Raw genomic sequence first — 21850 nt, forward strand, 5'->3', positions numbered from 1 at the left:
AAAAAAAAAAAAAAAAAAAAAAAAAAAGATGTCCCAGTCAACTAGAAGAGTAGACACAGGGGAATATGTGTATTAATCACCCCCATGTGTACACACACAGGGGTAGTAAAATTAAGCAAGTGATTTTTTTTTTTTCTGATTCTGATTCTTACGTGAACCACACAACCAATTTTCTGATGGGCAGAAGCATAATTTACACATTAGTGTTCAGTTCTTCCTTGAGCCAATTTTGAGCAAAGGGCTTTTCCCCCTTACACGTGCTGTGTAAGTTTGCACAGCAATAAAGATGGGCCCATGTCTTTCAAGCTGAGCTACTATTTGCTTAAAACTCAAGATAATCTAGCTTTCTAAGAACGAACCTCTTATATCTTGTTTAAAACTTTGTCTGATCTACGCAAGAGGGAGGAGATATGGGGATATATGCATATGTATAGCTGATTTACTTTGTTATAAAGCAGAAACTAACACACCATTGTAAGGCAATTATACTCCAATAAAGATGTTAAAAAAAAACAAATTTAGCCTGATCTAATAAATTCAAACAGCCTCTTTGAATAAGGCTAAGTCTCTGCCAAAGGAAAAGCTCAGTCTCTTAGATTTCTCAGTCCTCTGGATCCAACCCAGACCCTTCCCTAAAAATGTCATCAAGCTGGGTAATGAGAGAAAAAGCAGCTTATAGGACCTCATGGTGAAGGGGAGGAGTCGAGGTCCCAAGGCACAATGCTCTGGTTTCCATGGTGATGCCTGTTGAACACACAGTTACTGCTACTTGGCTGACATTCATGGTTGAAGCCACCCTCTAACTCTTGCTGGATGCAGACCACTAATTCCCTGCCACATCCTCCTTCCAGCTTGCTGACTCAGTGATCCACCCCCATCCTCTGTTCCAGCATCACCTCATACTCAGCTGGCCCCATGGAAGGTCCACTGGTCCTTGACTCAGCCTCCAAACCCTTGGGTGCTCAGAGGGTCCCAGGAAAGCTAAGCCCCAGCAACTCTGTCCACTCAATGTTGTCCTTCCTTAGCTAGTTCTCCTCTCCCTCCAGATCCCCTTCCAGCAGAGCTGGGTCACACATCTACTTTACTCTGCCATCTCTGCTTCTCTCCCTCTTTTCCTTCCTACAATCCTCTGAGGCCTACACGAGGCAGCCTTTCTCCTAAATCATATTCTCCTCAGCTACTTTTGCCTCCATGGAAAACTATTTCTTCTATATTCTATAGACAGTACTCTATGATATGAGTCAACCTCAGCCAATTTAGACAAATACATAACCAGAAGAGCAAAACAGAAAAGCACTTTAATGACTTTCAAAATAAATTCCCATTGCAAGTATTTCTTACACTCCTTTCCCCTTCTGCATTCCAGATGAAGATCTTTGACAAAAATAATGATGGCCGGTTGGACCTTAATGATTTGGCAAGGTGAGTAGTGTGAAAATGGTGTCATAGATTCAGAAACATGTTCCTCGGGGTTTACTGACACCATACACTTCTTTTTGAAAGGCAGAGATCAGGTCTCACCTGAAGTCTTAAAGAACAGGTGAATCTTTAGGGGTAACAGATATCTTTGTGAAGATCATAAAAGCACTTCTCCCCAGAAAAGCACAATGCACAACATTTTCAAAATATTTTATAAATGGGCCAGCCCTGCCCTCAAAGGCCAGACATTCGTGGTCCTATATAAGTGTCCCACAACAACAAAAAAAGTCCTGAATCCCATTCACTGGTTCTGAGAATACTGAATCATTAGTTCAGGACAGAGAACAACAGAATCAGACTCACAGCTGCACCCTGTGGTCTCTGAGTGTTGGTGTATCCTCCGTGGGGCGCCAAGTGTCTGCAGGTTAGAAGTGGAAGAGGGGAGGATGACAGCAGAAGTGGTCCAGTATCTGCAAAAGTGCTGTCTGTGAGGCTGGTATTGTGACACATGATGATGGCAGCATGTTTCTGTCAAGTCTAGCCAACCCCAAAACAACCTCTGATTGTCCACAAAAAGGTAAAAAGAGATTCTGAGCAGATAGAGAGTTGAAATCATTGGATCAAGAATACATGGATAAGGGAGGAACACTCCCAAACTCATTCTATGAGGCCATCATCAATCTGATACCAAAACCAGACAAAGATGTCACAAAGAAAGAAAACTACAGGCCAATATCACTGATGAACATAGATGCAAAAATCCTCAACAAAATACTAGCAAACAGAATCCAACAGCACATTAAAAGGAAATACACCATGATCAAGTGGGGTTTATTCCAGGAATGCAAGGATTCTTCAGTATATGCAAATCAATCAATGCGATACACCATATTAACAAATTGAAGGAGAAAAACCATATGATCATCTCAATAGATGCAGAGAAAGCTTTCAACAAAATTCAACACCCATTTATGATAAAAACCCTCCAGAGAGTAGGCAAACAGGGAACTTTCCTCAACATAATAAAGGCCATATATGACCCACAGCCAACATCGTCCTCAATGGTGAAAAAGTGAAACCATTTCCACTAAGATCAGGAACAAGACAAGGTTGCCCACTCTCACCACTGTTATTCAACATAGTTTTGGAAGTTTTAGCCACAGTAATCAGAGAAGAAAAAGAAATAAAAGGAATACAAATTGGAAAATAAGAATAAAGCTGTCACTGTTTGCAGATGACAGGATACTATACATAGAGAATCCTAAAGATGCCACCAGAAAACTACTAGACCTAATCAATGAATCTGGTAAAGTTGCAGGATACAAAATTAATGCACAGAAATCTCTTGCATTCCTATATACTAATGATGAACAATCTGAAAGAGAAATTAAGGAAACACTCCCATTTACCACTGCAACAAAAAGAGTAAAATACCTAGGAATAAATGTACCTAGGGAGACAAAAGACCTGTATGCAGAAAACTATAAGACACTGATGAAAGAAATTAAAGATGATACAAACAGATGGAGAAATATACCATGTTCTTGGACTGGAAGAATCAATATTGTGAAAATGACTATATTACCCAAAACAATCTAAAGATTCAATGCAATCCCTTTCAAATTACCAATGGCATTTTTTACAGAATAAAACAAAAAATCTTAAAATTTGTATGGAGACACAAAAGATCCTGAATAGCCAAAGTGGTCTTGAGGGAAAAAAACGGAGCTGGAGGAATCAGACTCCCTGACTTCAGACTATACTACAAAGCTACAGTAATCAAGACAATATAGTACTGGCACAAAAACAGAAATATAGATCAATGGATCAGGATAGAAAGCTCAGACATAAACCCATGCACCGATGGTAAACTAATCTATGACAAAGGAGGCAAGGATATACAATGGAGAGAAGACAGTCTCTTCAATAAGTGGTGCTGGGAAAACCTGGACAGCTACATATAAAAGAATGAAATTAGAACACTCCCTAACACCATACACAAAAATAAACTCAAAATGGTTAAAGACCTAAATGTAAGGCCAGACACCATCAAACTCTTAGAGGAAAACATAGGCAGAACACTCTATGACATAAATCACAGCAAGATTCCTTTTGACCCACCTCCTAGAGAAATGGAAATGAAAACAAAAATAAACAAATGGGACCTAATGAAACGTAAAAGCTTTTGCACAGCAAAGGAAACCATAAACAAGACCAAAAGACAACCCTCAGAATGGGAGAAAATTTTGCAAATGAAGCAATGACAAAGGATTAATCTCCAAAATATACAAGCAACTCATGCAGCTCAATACCAAAAATACAAACAACCCAATCCAAAAATGGGTAGAAGACCTGAATAGACATTTCTCCAAAGAAGATATAGATTGCCAACAAACACATGAAAGAATGCTCAACATCATTAATCATTAGAGAAATGCAAATCAAAACTACAAAGAGGTATCACCTCACACCGGTCAGAATGGCCATCATCAAAACATCTACAAACAATAAATGCTGGGGAGGGTGTGGAGAGAAGGGAACCCTCTTACACTGTTGGTGGGAATATAAATTGATACAGCCACTATGGAGAACAGTATGGAGGCTCCTTAAAAAACTAAAAATAGAACTACCACATGACCCAGCAATCCCACTACAGGGCATATACCCTGAGAAAACCATAATTCAAAAAGAGTCATGTACCACAATGTTCATTGCAGCTCTATTTACAATAGCCAGAACATGGAAGCAACCTACATGTCCATCGACAGATGAATGGATAAAGAAGATGTGGCACATATATTCAATGGAATATTACTCAGCCATAAAAAGGAACGAAACTGAGTTATTTGTAGTGAGGTGGATGGACCTAGAGAGTGTCATACAGAGTGAAGTAAGTCAGAGAGAGAAAAGTAAATACCATATGCTAACACATATATATGGAATCTAAAAAAAAAAAGGTTCTGAAGAACCTAGGGGCAGGACAGGAATAAAGACACAGATGTAGAGAATGGACTTGAGGACACGGGAAGGGGGAAGGGTAAGCTGGGTGAGAGAAGTGAGAGAGTGGCATGGACTTATATATACTACCAAATGTGTGGGAAGCAGTCACATAGCACAGGGAGATCAGCTCGGTGCTTTGTGACCACCTAGAGGGGTGTGATAGGGAGGGTGGGAGGGAGGGAGATGCAAGAGGGAAGAGGGAAGAGATATGGGGACATATGTATATGTATAACTGATTCACTTTGTTATAAAGCAGAAACTGACACACCACTGTAAAGCAATTATACTCTAATAAAGATGTTAAAAAAAAAAAAGAATATATGGATAGAACCCTTAGAGGGAGCAACTATAATACCAGGTTCCTCAGGGTCAGGCTGGATGGCAATTGTACACTGGACAGTGAAGCAGAGCACTAGTCATGGCCATTCTATCCCTGTGATAAACAAAAAGCCCCCCTGCAGATTCACAAACACCCTCTACTATAGTCCTACCTAACTGGTAGGGACTATGCCTTAATCTCCTGAATAGCTTCTCACGCAGTGGAGTGTTATGTACATGGGAGGATTCAGTGAATAGTTCTAGACTGAAGAAAGGGTTAAGTGGCATTGAGCAGAGATGCAAAGCAATAAGACAGTTACTACATTATTTTAAAACCAATTTGCTATGGAATTTGAAGATGACAATTGGGGTAAGTAGAACAAAGATGTTCATGTCCTAATTCCCAGGACCAGTGAATATTTTATGTTATAAGGCAAAGGTAACTAAGGTTGCAGATAGAATGAAGGTTGCTAATTAAAAACCTTAAAATAAAGAGATCATTCTGGAGTACCTGAGTTGGTGCAGTGTGATAACAAGGGTCCCTTAAACATGGAAGGAGGAGGCAGAAGATCAGAATCACAGAGAAATTTGAAGATGTTATATTGCTGGCTTTGAAGCAGAGGAAGGGGTCATAAGCCAAAGAGTACAGGCAGCTTCTAGAAGCTGAAAAGGGCAGGAAAACAGATTCTCCCCTAGAGCCTCCATAAGGAATACAGCCCTGTCAACACTCTGAAACACCAGTGAAATCCATTTCAGACTTCTGAGTTCCAGTACTATAAGATATTAATTTGTGTTGTTTTAAGCCACTAAGTTTGTGGTAATTTGTTATAGCAGCAATAAGAAACTAATTCAATGACAAAAAGGTCTTAAAACATTTACACATGGGAATCTTCTTTCTCTACCTCCAGCTATGAAATGTAGCCCTATTACTCCTATACAATCACCTCTAGAGTATATGTCCTCTGACTGGCAACATACTTTAGACTGCTTGGTGCCAGCAAAGGGATGAGGACAGTATTCCTTGCAGGGTCTCAGGATAGTCTACCCTCTATTTGGCTCAACTTAATTCTCTCTACCCTGGGCATCCAAAGGAGTAAAACTTTCCAAATTGTTATATGATATTTTTTTCTGCCTTTCTCTATATATACCCATGATTATAAATTCAACACAAATCCAATGCTTCAGTCTTTTGAAACTGATTCTATTCCACTGAAGTATAATTGTAGTTATGCAGGAAAGAGAAATACATAATTTTTTATTGAGTATAATTTATATACTATGTAATTTACCCTTTTAAAAAGTGTAATTATGGCTATTCTGAATCCCTTGCATTTCCACATTAATTGCAGATCATCAATTATCAGATTACCAATTTCTGCAAAAAAAGGCAACTGGGATTTTTATAGGAATTGTGTTGGATCTGTAGATAAATCTGAGGAGCATTGCCATCTTAAAAATATTAAGTCTTCTAACTCATGATCACAGGATGTCCTTAATAGTATTATTTAATTCTTCTTTGTTTTTCTTCAACATCGTTTTATAGATTTCAGTCTATACATCTTAGGTCTCTTTTGCCATATTTATTCCTAACTATTTCATTCTTTTTGATACTGTTGTAAATGGAATGGTATATATATATATACATATATATATTTTTTTGCAGTACACGGGCCTCTCACTGTTGCGGCCTCTCCCGTTGTGGAGCACAGGCTCCAGACGCACAGGCTCAGCGGCCATGGCTCACGGGCCCAGCCGCTCCGCGGCATGTGGGATCTTCCCGGACTGGGGCACGAACCCGTGTCCCCTGCATTGGCAGGCGGACTCTCAACCACTGCGCCACCAGGGAAGCCCTGGAATGGTTTTCTTAATTTCTCTTTTGGATTGGCCATTGCTAGTATATCGAAATGCAACTGAATTTTGCATATTGATCGTGTACCTGCAACCTTGCTGGAAGTTTTAGATGTCTCTCTATGGTGACTACTAATCCCTGTGAAAGTCCTTCCCGTCTTTATTTGTTTTTATATTGTACAAATTCCTATTTTTTAAGCACCTACCCTATTCTGCAGAATAACCTGGAAATTGCCTGCCCTTTTCCTCACACCAGAGTTACAGATCTACTTGTAATTGAGAGGTGATAGATCATCATGTGGATAACGTTTTTTGATTTTTTTTCCCCCCCATTTAGGATTCTGGCTCTTCAGGAAAACTTCCTTCTCCAATTTAAAATGGATGTAAGTGGTGGCATTTCTCTAGGTGGATTTGTATCATTCATGTTGCTCTATAGATTTGAGAGGGAGGGAAGAAAGGTATCTAATTGTATTGCCTTTAATTTATCTAGAGACTGATAAGGCTCAGTGTCAGAATTAAGGGATGAGGAACTGTTGACTCAAAGTTTATAAAAGTTGTCTAAGACCCTGGAAGAACTGTACAAGTTTCACACTGCTGATTGACATAATGCTTTCTCCATATATAGGCTTGTTCCACTGAAGAAAGAAAGAGGGACTTTGAGAAAATCTTTGCTCACTATGATGTCGTAAGTGTGCCTTTTCAATATATTGTGCTGGCCATCTTTAGGTAGGAAGCTTTTTTAGCCCTTATGTGGGGTCATCCTAGTTACAGACACTAAACTTATATAACGAACAGCAATCGCACACGTGTGTTGCTATGTCAAGGTACCCTCAGCTTCTCTATGAAACTTCTGAGAACTAAGTAAAAACAGACATAGGAGTAGTACTTGTGGTGGAGAAGAGAATAAAATCACATTATTATTATTATTATTATATATATATATTTTTTGCGGTACGCGGGCCTCTCACTGTTGCGGCCTCTCCCATTGCGGAGCACAGGCTCCAGACGCACAGGCTCAGCGGCCATGGCTCACGGGCCCAGCCACTCCGCGGCAATGTGGGATCTTCCCGGACAGGGGCACGAACCCGTGTCTCCTGCATCGGTAGGTGGACTATCAACCACTGCGCCACCAGGGAAGCCCTATTATTATTTTTTTGCTCCTTGTAACCAAGCTAAAAGAAAGTTTCTCCTTCTTGGTCTCTATCTATCATAGTATGCTCAAACACAAAAGCAAACAGTCAAATAAAAAAAACACAACCAACCTAAAGAAATAGGGGGAAAGTCAGACATATTTGGCACAAAATCTATTTCTCTTATAAGACTATTATTTGGTCCTTCTTTAGAGGGGAGAAAATAATAATTCTAAAGAACGAAGTATGGCAGAGGTTGAATTTCTTGAGGACAAGGTGGGATAATGCATGGAGCAAGGAAAACAGAAAGAAAGCTGAGAAAGGTCAGAAGAGATCCTGAAACTAATCAGACTGGATATCTGTGTGTCATATTCTGAGCAGAAAAGAAAATCACCTGGAAGAGGCAGTCTAGCAAACTGTTTAAGTATGTAGGACTCAGTGACCAAATACCTGGGTTTCAATCACGGCTCATGAGCTGTGTGACCTTGGGCAAATTTCTTAACCTCCCTGTGCCTCATTTTCCTTATCTATAAAATTAGGGTGATGGGGATAATGATAATACCTACCTCATGGGCTTGTTATATGAGAATTAAATGAATTCATGTTCGTAAGCTTTTCGAGGAGTTCCTGGCATATGGCAAGTACTGTATTAGTGTCTGGTAAATACACTAAGGGAATGAGTTTTTATAATATGTTAAAGGTTCAGGATTAGAAAAACTTGAGGAGAATGGATGACTTATCATTAACTGGAACTTTAGAGAAGAAACTGAAATATGTTAATATGTATTGTATTTTATAGGCATTCTTATAAAATGGGTAGAAAAAATAAAAGATTTTATGCATTAACCATATAGTAATTCTAATATGCTCACTCAACCTAGTCTCTCTTGAATTTAAAATGTGTTTTGATACTCATTAAATCATTGCTAAATCATAAAGCAAAATTTAAAAATGTCAATCTATCCTTCAAAGGATCAGTGGATGTTCAATTAGCCCTAGTCTGAACTGAGTCCTAGTATTTGGGAAGTAAATAAAGTCGGTACATGTCATATTAATGCTGTTTGTAAGAGCCAAGGAACTCAAAACTACTGTTTCCCATTTGGTTAAATGGAGGGAGTTATTTACAGTGAGTGCTTCCGATTTATGTGGAGCATTCACATCCTGCACAGAGACGGTAAGTTGGAACGTGCCATTTCCAAACTTGTTTGCAGTCACAAAAGAATACTGATTTGGTCTATTTGTATAATTTATTCTTTAAGCTTTCTGACTTAAGAAAATGATATTTGGTTGATTGGATCTTTTATTTTTCAGAGTAAAACTGGAGCCCTAGAAGGCCCAGAAGTGGATGGGTTTGTCAAAGACATGATGGAGCTCGTCCAGGTAACTTCACGAGGCTGTGTAGATCATCCCCATCATGGACTGGGGTTGCCGTTTTGACTCCACTGTTTATTTTGGGGACTCAGTAGGGCCAAAGATTAATGCTGGAGAAAATCTAGGGATGTAGTCTGTTTAACAAACTTTGAAGCCCAAAAAATCTCTCTTCTCTCTTAAGATCATTTGTAGTTTCAATTAAATGAAGCCCCCATAGAAGCTTCTTGTTACCATCATTTGAATATCATCTATTTTTACCAAAGGAGCACAGTGCCACTATATATCTTACTGCTTTATTTTTTGATTACAGAAAGTCCTTCTCCTGTGGACTTGGTTATTAGAATAACCAAAACTTTTAATTTCATGTAATAAATCCCATACTTGGGATTCTCTCTTTTTTTTTTTTTAACACCAAGGGGCTGCTCTAACACCTAGCCTAAGATGGCTGTTTTACCTAGCAAGGCAGTGATTGGGACTGATGATATTTAGATTATATCTACATCACAGAGCTGTTTCACGTAGGGTAAACAATGTTTAAAAAAGCAATCTCCTTTGAGATCCTGATGAATTGTACTGACTGGCTGCACGATCCAGTTAACTTTCCAACTCCTGTGCAGGTGTTTTTCTATGAGACTGTAGAGACACTGAATTTCATAGTCTCATATCCTTAGGGATTTCTTTTGAGGTTTGTATAGGACACAATGGTCATTTCCTGATTGGCCCAGATGGCAATAATTTTGATTAGCAACAATTATTAACGGTTTTTGGAGTCTCAGACCTTTTTGAAAAATCTGATTAAAACTATGGAGTTTTGCCTTGGAAAAATGCCCAGATACCGATTTTTGCGTAAATCTCCAGGAAGTTTACACACTGCAGTTAAGCAGGCATGGATGAGATTTCTCTTATCAGGATGCCTACTAACTCTCATTAGTCCCATCCCAACTGGCCCCTTGCCACTTCTTTGTCCCCTTCACGTGGTGCTCCTGTTGGAGATTTCACCAACATTTGCACAACCAGAATAGTTGCTGGGTGTTGGTGTGATATTGCCTTTTACACTGCTTGCTAAATTAAAATCCCATTTCACTCATTACCTATTTAATGCCAGAATGACTTCTATAATAGAAAGTGAGCAATTATCTATGGGACATTAAAGGTGCACAGCAGAAGGCCTTGCCTAACTGGAGTTTTAATTTGCTTTTGATAGAATAAACAGGATGGGGAACCTGTTTTCCAGAGCTGTGTGGCCTCCTCTTTGCTGTGGAGCCAGGGTCCCTGATTGCCTGAGTGTAGAGCCCAGAGGCTTCAGATCCTTTCAATCATCTTTCAGCTGTCTCTGGGTTTGCCAATTGTTTCCAAAGGTTAATGGGAGATGATGGAAGTAAAACCTAAACCAGCAACGGAGCAGAGAAGACATTTTTCTAGAGAAAATTAAAGGGAAAAATTCATGACCATCTAAAAACCTGAGCTGGAGGCAGAAATCCGCCTCACTCTTTGATGGACTTATATCACCTCTATGGGAAATCAGAGGATCCCCACCACTTCTGTCCTTGCCCCTCTATTTCTGTGGGGCTACTGGGGCAACAAAAAAGCACTTCTCCATGTCAGTACCAGACAATTTGAGACAGGTGGTTTCTAAGGATTGGGTCAGACTGTGGTCAGTAATACAAAAGCAGTTTATAGGAGGCTGATCTGTTGAGCTAAAAAGTATGTACACAGTAATTAGTTACTAATGTTCTCCCCTGAAGCCAGATGATTGAGGGTGCCTATCTTTATTGGACATTTCTAGTCTTCCAGGTTGCTTAAATATATATTCACATACAATTTGAAAGATGTAGGGGAGTATGACCACTGGGTCATTGAGACCCTGACATTGAGACCACTGAGGATTTGACATTTCTCAGCTTCATAAACTAGAGCCATCTCCTGTGACTTATTTATTTTCATCTTGTAAGAAAGGGTCACAGGACAATTAAACTAGTATCTGGGATTTATTTTAAAAGCAACTATCAGAGCATGCCATGGGGTCAGCAGGGAGCTGGTTCAGTTTCTAAACATACAGTCCTGGTCAGGATCCCCGATGTTTGCAATAATAACCCTGAAGTACGCTTATTTTATAGCCTTTTAATCCTTGTACAGTCACATATGATGCATATGTTGAATTTGTGTTAACAAAATTATTTGGTTACCAGAACACCCACCCTTTTCTTTAACCTCTGGAAAATGCTACCCGAGGCTGTCCTCCAACAGTGTGATCAGATAGCAAGTCCCTAAGGGAGCAGACACAAGAGTTTTTGAAAGCCTGTAGCTCACTTAGCACAGCAAGAAAATCAACACAAGAATCTACAACCTGAACTAGAAAGTGGGAAGGCAAGACATTGAAGACTCCAGGCACCCACCAAGGAGAAGCAGCGATATGAACAAAAATGTTGGAAAAGCCAAATAAAAGGGATGCCAGAGATGACCAGGGTGTCTCCCTGGAGATGATGAGAGGTCCTGCCCCCAGGCCTACAAAAGTTTATTCTTTTCCCTGCTAGGTACACCATCTGATTTTCTCTGTTGTTGACAAGAAGATGGTTGACAAGAGGGGACTCATAGAGGCCTTAGATCAGGAACCTGCATACATTTATACTGGCAACTTGCTATCAAAATGGAAGCCCTCAGTGGTTTCAAATGATTTGTCTTCTGTGATCCAAGCATTTTTTTTTAGCAGTGGCATTCAGTCCTCCTGACTCCTGGTGATTTGTCAAGCATTAAAAACATAACTCAAGGGCTTCCCTGGTGGTGCAGTGGTTGGGAATTAGCCTGCCAATGCAGGGGTCACGGGTTCGAGTCCTGGTCCGGAAAGATCCCACATGCTGCGGAGCAACTAAGCCCATGCACCACAAATACTGAGCCTGCGCCCTAGAGCCTGTGAGCCACAACTACTGAGCCCTCGTGCCACAACTACTGAAGCCCACATGCTTAGAGCCCGTGCTCCGCAACAAGAGAAGCCACCACAATGAGGACACCCACCGCAACGAGGAGTAGCCCCCGCTCGCCGCAACTAGAGAAAAGCCCGCGTGCAGCAAAAAAGACCCAACACAGCCAAAAATAAATTAATTAATTAATAAACCCCCCACAAAACCCAAAAGCCACAACTCAAAAGATCCAAAGAAACTTCCTTTATACACACACCCACATTCATACCCACAACTGCCTCCCCAACACATGCCTGCACACAACCTAAGATATTTCTACTCAAAGGAAACAAATTAGAAAAAATTTAAAAAAAAGAGCTTAGAGTAGTTTGGTATTGCATAAATGCCTTGGCAAATTAGTATATGCTAATATGTACATGACTACCACCCAAGTCTTTTCTAAGTGTGGGAATTTACTAAAAGGATCCTGGGGCAGGGTGTCACTTGCTGCAGAAAGGATTTAGCAAAAGTGGTTTGAGGATACTGAAAACCAAATATCCCCACTTGTAACCGTACAACAAATGAGCCTGTAATACAGAGCCACAGAGTGTAGCTTGCTGTGTTCAGGACCTCTAGGCCCCTTTTCCTCAGGCCACATCTATACCTGCCTGGCACTGACACCCAGGGAGCTATCCTCTAGAGCCCTGACAAGAGAACCTATTGACAATGTGTTACGTGTTAGCCTCTTAGTCCAATCACTCAGGGATTCTCGGCAGAGGAGTGAAGTTCACCAAGTTTAGCTTCTGGCCCCAGGCTCTTTCACCTCCTGATATCTCCCAGAATCCTGCCCCGCTTCAGCGTTTTTTCTTCTTGCTCTGCCATATGGCTCCCCGTTCCTGCTGTTCTCTCCCCTCCTTCGCTCTGTTAAAACCTGCTATCAGGGGTAGATTTTCGTGTCAGTCATTTACCCTGTGGGACATTGCAAATTAGCTTGTCTTAATATGGCTGTCTAGTTGCAGAATGAAAGGTTTTGTTTCCTACTGCAGGTTTTCTAGAGCTTTCTTTGGAAGTGAGGAAACCTTGGGGTGGGGTTGGGTGATAAGCGCTGCTTCCAAGAGTTCCTGAAATCAAACCCTGCAGAGTGAGCCTCTGCTGCTCACTCAGAACTAGTCCACAATCAAGGGGTTTGGAAATATGATTTTTTTCCTTTCTCTCCAGACATTGACTTTTAAATTTAGATTCATCACCAGTCATACAGCTCCATTAGGCCAGCGATTTCGCCATGAGAGCAGAGAGAACTGGTGAAATGAGCACTTAATTGGAGACAAAAGACTTGGGATCAAAAATGCCGTTGCCACTTTCTAGCTTCGCAAGATGTCTCAGATCTTTCTGAGCCTCTATGTCCTAATCTGTAAATGAGGCATGATCATTTACTTTGCAAAGTTACCGCGAGGATTAAATAAAATAACCAAGGGAGAATCAGTTCCAGCATTGCTCACTTTTGCAGGCCTTTGAGTTTAGAATATTTTTCTAGCTGACCTGATTCACAATTCCTTCTTAGCCCCTGAAATAGTCCCTTGGAATAAATGTGATGGGGCCTATCTAGCTCAACAACATTATTCTTTAGTTAGATTTTCATGCATTGTAACCTTTCTAAAAACTAGAGGCACAGAAACCTCCCACAGGAAGATAATAAATGTGCCTTCTCTCAGCAGCATAGTGAGACAGAACTTTGGTGACGATCCTCTGCTCTAAGGCAAAATATCTTTATTATGGTTGAGAAAAAGGCCAGCTTTCTGTTAGAACTGCAGAGAAGTGATGTGGGAATAGACATCCTTTTGCCTGAAGGGACATGCTGAGAAATGAACTTGTTGGCAGAAAACTTATCCTTGACAACATTTGGTGGGATGAGGAGACAGAATCACCTCCTTGTGGCCTGTCTCCAGGGAGGGGCTCTCAGAAGGCAAGGTGTCCCCTAAGCTTAGCAAACACGGAGGGGAGGCAGGGTGGCATGAAAGGGTGGGACTGCCATTGGCTTGCCTACTGACATGTTATTTTTATTGTCCTCAGCCCAGCATCAGCGGGGTGGACCTTGATAAGTTCCGGGAGATTCTTTTGCGTCACTGCGATGTGAATAAGGATGGAAAAATTCAGAAGTCTGAGCTGGCTTTGTGTCTTGGGCTGAAAATCAACCCCTAATCCCCAGACCGCTTTGCCTTTTGCTCTTAGTGTGTTTCTGAGCTCCTGCTGGTAAAACTGTATCTGTGCTTTGCTATTGGGGATACTGTAGGCAAACTTTCTAACAAATGGTGTGGTGTTCTTGGGCAAGGGGAGGGACCTGAGGGCCTTCTTTTTAATGTCCTGGTGTTTTCTTGCCTTTACTGGAAGCCCCCCACGCAGGGTCTGTGTTATTTTCCCCTTGACCCTGGGCTTTCCTGTCCCCCTAAAGACTCAGCTGCCTCCAGGATCTGCTTGGCTTGTCGTCCCCCCAGTCACTGGGGAGGTGGGGCAGCTGAGTCCATCTACCTGCGCTCTTCTTTCCGGCTTCCTGCTCAATGGTATGTGGCATTCGTGGCAGTCCCGTGACTTTGACAAATAGATTTTGAAGTGGAAATAAACCTGCAGCTGGAAACACAGATGCACTGATAACTGTTTTTGTGTTGTGGCCTTTGGAGGGTTCGACCTGATGGTTGGATGGATGAACTTCTCTAACTGGGGTGGGGAAAGAAGACAAGCAGAGAGAAGGGCAAGATCCTGGATGGAGTCCACATCACCAACCCTGTAGTTCCCAGGTGCCCGGATGAGCTGGAGTCAGAGTAGGAGTTGCCAATAGTCATTTTCATCTCACTGCGTGGAGAAGACCAGAACATTCATCCTGGGCTGGGTTTTGCTCTTAGGTGCTTTGCGAACTCACATGGCCAAGCAGGCAGGAATACAGAAGAAATCTGGAGAAAATCTTTCCCAAGTAACCCAAGCATCCGTCACCCTCTCCAACCATTCCCCTTCCAACAGTTTCCTCTGGCAAATCTGGGACCCCTGAGGCCTCCTCCTACGCCTGTGACTATTGTGGGCCCCTCTGCAGGCTGCTGGCTCCCCCATGGACCAGACCCCCTCCCTTCACTCCTGGAACTCTGACTCAGTCCCCCTGGGGCAGGGGCAGACAGATTGATTCCTCTGCTGTCCTGACACTTTATTTTCCAGAACACCCCTACCGTATACCAGACTGTGCAGGAATTTCAGGTTTAATGAAGTGTTGTAGGTAATTCAGAAAAATTACAGTGCAGCATAGTTCACTTAGAGCTGACCATAACCCAAGAAACTCTGCCACTCACAGAGATCTCCCTCACTGGCACACACAGGTCCTAACCGGGTTCCCTTCCTCTTAGGTGCCCCTTACTTCCAACATAGAGATAATTAGTATCCATAATTACTATTTGATCAAGTGCTTTCTATGTGCCATGTACTTCTAGATGCTTTCCATACCTTAACTAATTTAGTCCTCACCAAACCCTATGAGGTAGGTACTCTCATGATACCCACCTTAGAGATGAAGAAACTGAGGCAAATAGAAGCTAAGCAGCATGTCTGTGCTCATACATATCAGAGGTTGGGAGTCAGGGAGTCAACAATGGCCGATTTTCAAATGATGCAACAGACAAGGGCTTAATCTCCAAAATATACAAACAGTTCATACAACTCAACAACAAAAAAGCAAACAACCCAACTGAAAAATGGGTAGAAGACCTGGATAAACATTTCTCCAAAGAAGACATACAGATGGCCGGTAGGCACTAAAAAGATGCTCAACATCACTAATTATTAGAGAGATGCAAATCAAAACTACAATGAGTCACCACCTCATACCTGTCAGAATGGCCATCATTAAAACGTCTACAAATGACAAATGCTGGAGAGGGTGTGGAGAAAAGGGAACCCTCCTACACTGTTGGTGGGAATGCAAGTTGGTGCAGCCACTATGGAGAACAGTACGGAGGTTCCTCAGAAAACTGAAAATAGAATTACCCTATGACCCAGCAATCCCACTCCTGGGAATATACCCAGAAAAAACTATAATTCAAAAAGATACATGCATCCCTATGCTCACAGCAGCACTATTCACAATAGCCAAAACATGGAAACAACCTAAATGTCCATCGACAGATGAATGGATGAAGAAGATGTGGGACATATATACAAATAATGGCCATCTTTCAGGAAACCTTGGCCCTTCCCCACAGCTTTGGTCTCACTGTGGGGTTCACAGCAGCCCCCAGCAGAACATTTCTCTAAGTCTGGGTCATTCAGTGTGGATTAATGCTTCATGAGAGCTTAAAGAGAGCCCAGGAAGGAGTACAGGGCAAGCCAAGAAGGCAGACTTCTCCTCATTGTCCAAATGTTGAGCTAACTGTGTACCCACACACCCTTCAAAGAGCAAACATTTGTTTCCAGGGTTGAGACAACCTAAGCTCACAAGAAGGAATAAATAAAAACTGGACCCAAAGCTGACATATATTAATTCATGACTCTCCCTTTAGCTACATGAGGAGAACTTTTTTTTTTTTTTTTTTTTTTTTTTTTTTTGCGGTACGCGGGCCTCTCACTGTTGTGGCCTCTCCCGTTGCGGAGCATAGGCTCCGGACGCGCAGGCTCAGCGGCCATGGCTCACGGGGCCCAGCCGCTCCGCGGCATGTGGGATCCCCCCGGACTGGGGCACAAACCCGTGCCCCTTGCATTGGCAGGCGGACTCTCAACCACCGCGCCACCAGGGAAGCCCGAGGAGAACTTTTGAGGTTACTGCTCCAGCCATGACTGTATAAATTCTTAGCCAAAGGGTCCTCAGTGCCTTTCTGGAGATAACGGAGGTGGAAGTGAGTGGGGAAGGGAAGCTTTAGTCTTTTAAGGGTAATTTGTTAAGATTCATTGAGGGCAGCTACTTGCCTTGAGCACCAGCAAGCTTTCGGTCAAGGCATATGGCTGAGATTCTATCAGAAGCTCTCAGGTTTCTTTCCCAGTCATAACCTTAGGCTGGCAAAAACCTTTCCCAGCATCCAAAGAAAGGGCTGGTGGAGATCTTTAAGTGGAAGGAAGGTGGGTTTGTTCCACTTAAGGAATGAATTCACTCAAAAGCATTCTCAAGAAGTTTGAGCCTCATGTCCTATAATATAGGTGCTGGTATATTCATTAATGGATAGTTATCTCAGTCCATTCTGGCTACTATAACAAAAATACTATTGACTGGGTGGCTTAAACAACGAACATTTATTTTTCACAGTTCTAGAGGCTGGTAAGTCCAAGTTCAAGGTCCTGGTAGATTCAGTGTCTGGTGAGAACCTGCTTCTTGGTTCATAGACAGATGTCTATTCCTGTGTCCTCCAATGGTAGAAGGAGCAATGAAGCTCTCTGTAGTCTCTTTTATAAGGGCAGTAATCTCATTTATGAGGAGGACTCTGCCCTGTGACCTAATCAACTCACAAAGGCCAAATCTCCAAATGTCAACATGTTGGGGATTATGCTTCACCATATAAATTTTGGAGGGACACAAACATTCAGTCTATAGCAATGGCCAAGGAAAATAACTGGTCTTAGCCCTCTGCTGGAGCACCAAAGCGGAACAGAGTGCTGAATAACGGACTGACAGAAGGCAGAAGTCTCTTATCAAAGCCCGTGCTGTAAATATTTGATGGGTTGGGGAAAGGTGTGATGGCACCCCAGAAAGCCGTGCTCCTTGCTGAAGATGTTTGCTCATTCATTCCAAATCAGAAAGGAAGAAGTAAAATTGTCTCTATTTGCTGATGATGTGATCTTATATAGAGAAAATACTAAAGACTCCACCAAAAACCTGTTAGAAATAATAAATGAATTCAGTAAAGTTGCAGTATACAAAATCAACATGCAAAATGCGATAGTATATAGCATTTTTATATTCTAACAACAAAATACATGAAAAAGGAACAAAGAAAACAATCCCATCAAACATAATAAAATACTTAGGAATAAATTTAACCAAGGAAGTGAAAGATATGTACACTGAAAACTGTAAGACTTTGATGAAAGAAATTGAAGAAGGCACAAGTAAATGGAAAGATATCCTGTGTTTATCATTTGGAAGAATTAATATTGTTAAAATGTCAATACTACCCAGAGCCATCTAATATTCAATGCAATCCATATCAAAATTCCAATAGCATTTTTCATATAGGTAGAAAAAACAATCTTAAAATTTGTATGGAACCACAAAAGACCTCAAATAACTAAAGCAAGCCTAAGAAAGAAGACCAAAGCTGGAGACATCACACTTCCTGATTTCAAACTATATTACAAAGCTACAGTAATCAGAATGGTATGGTATGGCATAAAAAACAGACACATAGACCAATGGAACAGAATTGAGAGGCCAGAAATAAACCCTCACATATATGGTCAACTAATATTTGACAAAGGAGCCAGGAATGCTCAAGAGAAAGAGTAGTGTCTTCAATAAATGGTGTTGGGGAAACTGGATAGCCACATGCACAAGAATGAAATTGGATTCTCATACCACTCAACAAAAATTAACGATTTAAACGTAACACCTGAAACAATAAAACTCTTAGAGAAAAACACAGAAAGAGCTCCTTGACATTGGTCTTGGCAATGATTTTTTTTTGATATGACACCAAAAGCACAAGCAACAGGAGCAAAAGTCAGTAAGTGGAACTACATTGAATGAAAAAGCTTCTGCACAGCAGAAAAAACAGTTAGAATGAAGAGGCAACCTACAGAATGGGAGAAAGTATTTGCAAACCATCTGTCTAATAAGGGGTTAATATCCAAAGTATACAAGAAACTCTTACAACTCAGTAGCAAAAAACAATCTGGCTAAAAAATGGGAAGAGGATCTGAATAGACATTTTGCCAAAGAAGACATACAAATGAACAACAGGTATGTCAAAAGGTGCTCAACATTAACTAATCATCAGAGAAATACAAATCAAAACCACAATGAGATATTACCTCACACCTATTGGAATGGCCATTATCAAAAAGACAAGAGATAAGTGTTTGCAAGGATGTGGAGAAAAGGGAACGCTTGTGCACTCTTGGTGGGAATGTAAATTGGTTCAGCTACTGTGGAAAACAGTATGGAGGTTCCTCAAAAAAATAAAAACAGAACTACCATAGTATCCAGCAATTCTACTTCTGGGTATACAGCCAAAGGAAATAAAATCAGGATCTTGAAGAGGTACCTTTACTTTCACGTTTCTTTGCAGCATCATTCACAACAGCCAAGATGCAAAGACCATCTAAGTGCCCATCAATGGATAATAAATAAAAAAGATTATATACATATAATCTTCTTCTACATGTATATACATATATATATTATTCTATTTTGCTTTAATATATGTCTACATGATATTAAAGCAAAAAAGAATGTGATTATATTTGCTGCATAATGTAGCCTAAAATAAAAGGTTGAGTGATAGAATCCAATCATTCATTTCTGTGATTTCAGTAAAACTGGTGTGGGTACCAGCTTTACTTTATCTTCACACAGCAGTATCTGATCAGTTCAGCCAAAAATCCTATAAAATCCAGCAGTTTGAGTGAATTTAATAGTTGCACAAATAACAGACTTTCTGACTGAACTCAGACAAGACTTGGCATTAAAAAAACAAAACAAAACAAAAAAACCAAAAAAACAGCTTCAGAGGCCCTACTACCAGACCCATAGGCTTTAATTCTGCTTCTTGATTGCTTATGAATTTATAAGTTCTGAAAGTCTGTAAGTTTTAGAAATAGCAATAGTCGGCATATTTCTGCTTTATTCTGGTAAAGATACTTAGAGTCTATGAGACTTCTAGGACAATATAAGTTTCTAACTATGAAAACAAACAATAAACCTGGCAGATAAAAATGTGTTTCTATTCCCTAATGGATCCTCTCTCTTCTTTCCCTCCAGGGTTAGAGGAACTAATTATCGTGTCTACTAACCTTCCCTCCTCACTGGTTCTCTGCATCTCCACATCCCTAGGACATCTCAGTGCCTCCCAGGCGGGCTGCTTTCCCTGAGGGTCGGCTCTGCTCTCCTCAGCTGCCCCCTCCCGCCTCTCACTGCGGTGCCTACAGCTGCCCATTCCCTCTTCTTTACCTCTGTCTGGTCTCTAGTCCCTTCTCACCTCCCACCTCATTCCTTTTCCCCTTGACCATTTAAAATCTACCCTTTCTTCAAAGGTCTGCTCAAGCGTCAACTTTCCCATAGAGCCTGCTCCAATACTCTCCACCGATGTCCTTTTACCCCCCCAATTTCTGTCATTGTTTAACCAATACTCCATAATTTGATTCTAATCCTTCTGTAATTGTTTTATACGTCTGGTTTTGTCATTTCCAATGAAGTGATAAGCTTCTTTTAAGATCAGAAAACCTTGTTTTAGAATTCTTCCAGAAGCTGGCCCTACCTGACCACTACACACACACATACATATCTTAGCACAGTGCCCAGTGATGAAATAGAAATTCACAGTTTAAGGCATGACAAGAAGAATTCAAACAAAAATTTTCTCTGGCCATTTGGGCCTCCTCCCTCCCCTCTAGTGTGCATCATGCATCTATCTGCATTCTGCATTAACCAGATTCCCCAGTGGTAGAAATACCTGTTCAACCATAAAGATCAATTTTTCTCCTTCTGATGCCAGCTGTGTAACTCCTTAGAATATAATATTTGTTTCTCTAACTTATAAGGGGTCATGATGACTCACCACTCACCTTATAGGTGCAGACCACCTACAGGTGCAGCCAATATATCATTTCCCTTAAAGACAGTGATTGGGGCAGAACAGACTGGTCAGATAACCTGGTGAGATACTGGGCCATACTGAATGTAAGTTCTTAGCTTAAATATTTATTTATGACCTTATTAATGTTACTAACTATATTACTTGTATTCTGCTCATTTTACAAGATTGTTTCTTACATTACTAAATGTATGACTGAGCCTCAGTTAAAATTAATAATTAGGTGACTTGAAACAGCTGATCAAATATCCAGCTCTATAAGATCAATGATTGCAATATTATAACTCTAGATATGGGAAGAAGCAACAAAAGGGAAACATTTCCTGGACCATAACAGGCTAGTAAGACAGGTGGTCCAGAGGCTTCTGGGTACTTTAACAGGGCCTAGGTCCAGTAACAGCGCACGGACTAGCTTATCAAGGAAGTCCTCACCTGACCTGGGAATGAGCAATCTTAGCACCATGGGACAAAGTAGTCACGAAATGCCTCCCAAACCTTGGTTGAAATTAAGACCAAAAGAGAGGAGACTGTAAAATATAGAATGTTGCCCACCATCCAGTTCTATAAGAATCAAGTCATCAGCCACTGCAGTCACTGACCTATAATACACCTCGAAAGGAATTCAGGGCGAAGATCAGGATGAGGCACTTTGTGTTCTGGGAGAACTGACAGAACTGGCTCTGAGATATTTCCAGGAGAAGACTGTGTGATCCCAGCTTCTTGCATCTTCTCATACTTAGAAAAGCACTAAACCATTAACTAAGATACCTGTTCCTCACAAATAGCAAAATCTTCTACCGAGATGAGTGCATGACTGCACGTACCCATTCGCCAAAATCACATGTGTACTGGCCTCTCCCTTTACCTCTTCGGAACTGCTCTCAGAGCTCTCTGAGAGACTGTCTCCTGGGTTATACTCCTCAGTTTGGCTTGAATAAAATTTTCCATTTCTTTCTTAGATTGACTATTGATTTATTTTTTGTCAACACCAGCACCAATTAGAAACAAAATATTACCGTGTAATGGGAAGAGTCTCAATTATAAGACTACACAGTAGTCTGGCATTTAGCTCCAATTCTGTCTGTTCCTAGGG

General features: G+C 41.0%; 1 protein-coding gene across 1 annotated transcript in view; it reads left to right on the forward strand.

Annotated features, from left to right (window-relative positions):
• SCGN (secretagogin, EF-hand calcium binding protein) overlaps positions 1 to 14617 on the forward strand; it is a 38559-nt gene extending 23942 nt beyond the window's left edge. Inside the window, exons 7-11 of the mRNA XM_007471214.1 lie at positions 1367 to 1422; positions 6923 to 6968; positions 7211 to 7270; positions 9027 to 9095; positions 14054 to 14617. Coding sequence (XP_007471276.1) covers positions 1367 to 1422; positions 6923 to 6968; positions 7211 to 7270; positions 9027 to 9095; positions 14054 to 14182 — 360 coding nt within the window. The 3' untranslated portion in view covers positions 14183 to 14617. The remainder of the gene's footprint in view (positions 1 to 1366; positions 1423 to 6922; positions 6969 to 7210; positions 7271 to 9026; positions 9096 to 14053) is intronic.
• Positions 14618 to 21850: the final 7233 nt, after the last annotated feature.

Source organism: Lipotes vexillifer, unplaced genomic scaffold (genome assembly GCF_000442215.2).
Source record: "Lipotes vexillifer unplaced genomic scaffold, Lipotes_vexillifer_v1.1 scaffold56, whole genome shotgun sequence".
NCBI classification, from domain to species: Eukaryota; Metazoa; Chordata; class Mammalia; order Artiodactyla; family Lipotidae; genus Lipotes; species Lipotes vexillifer.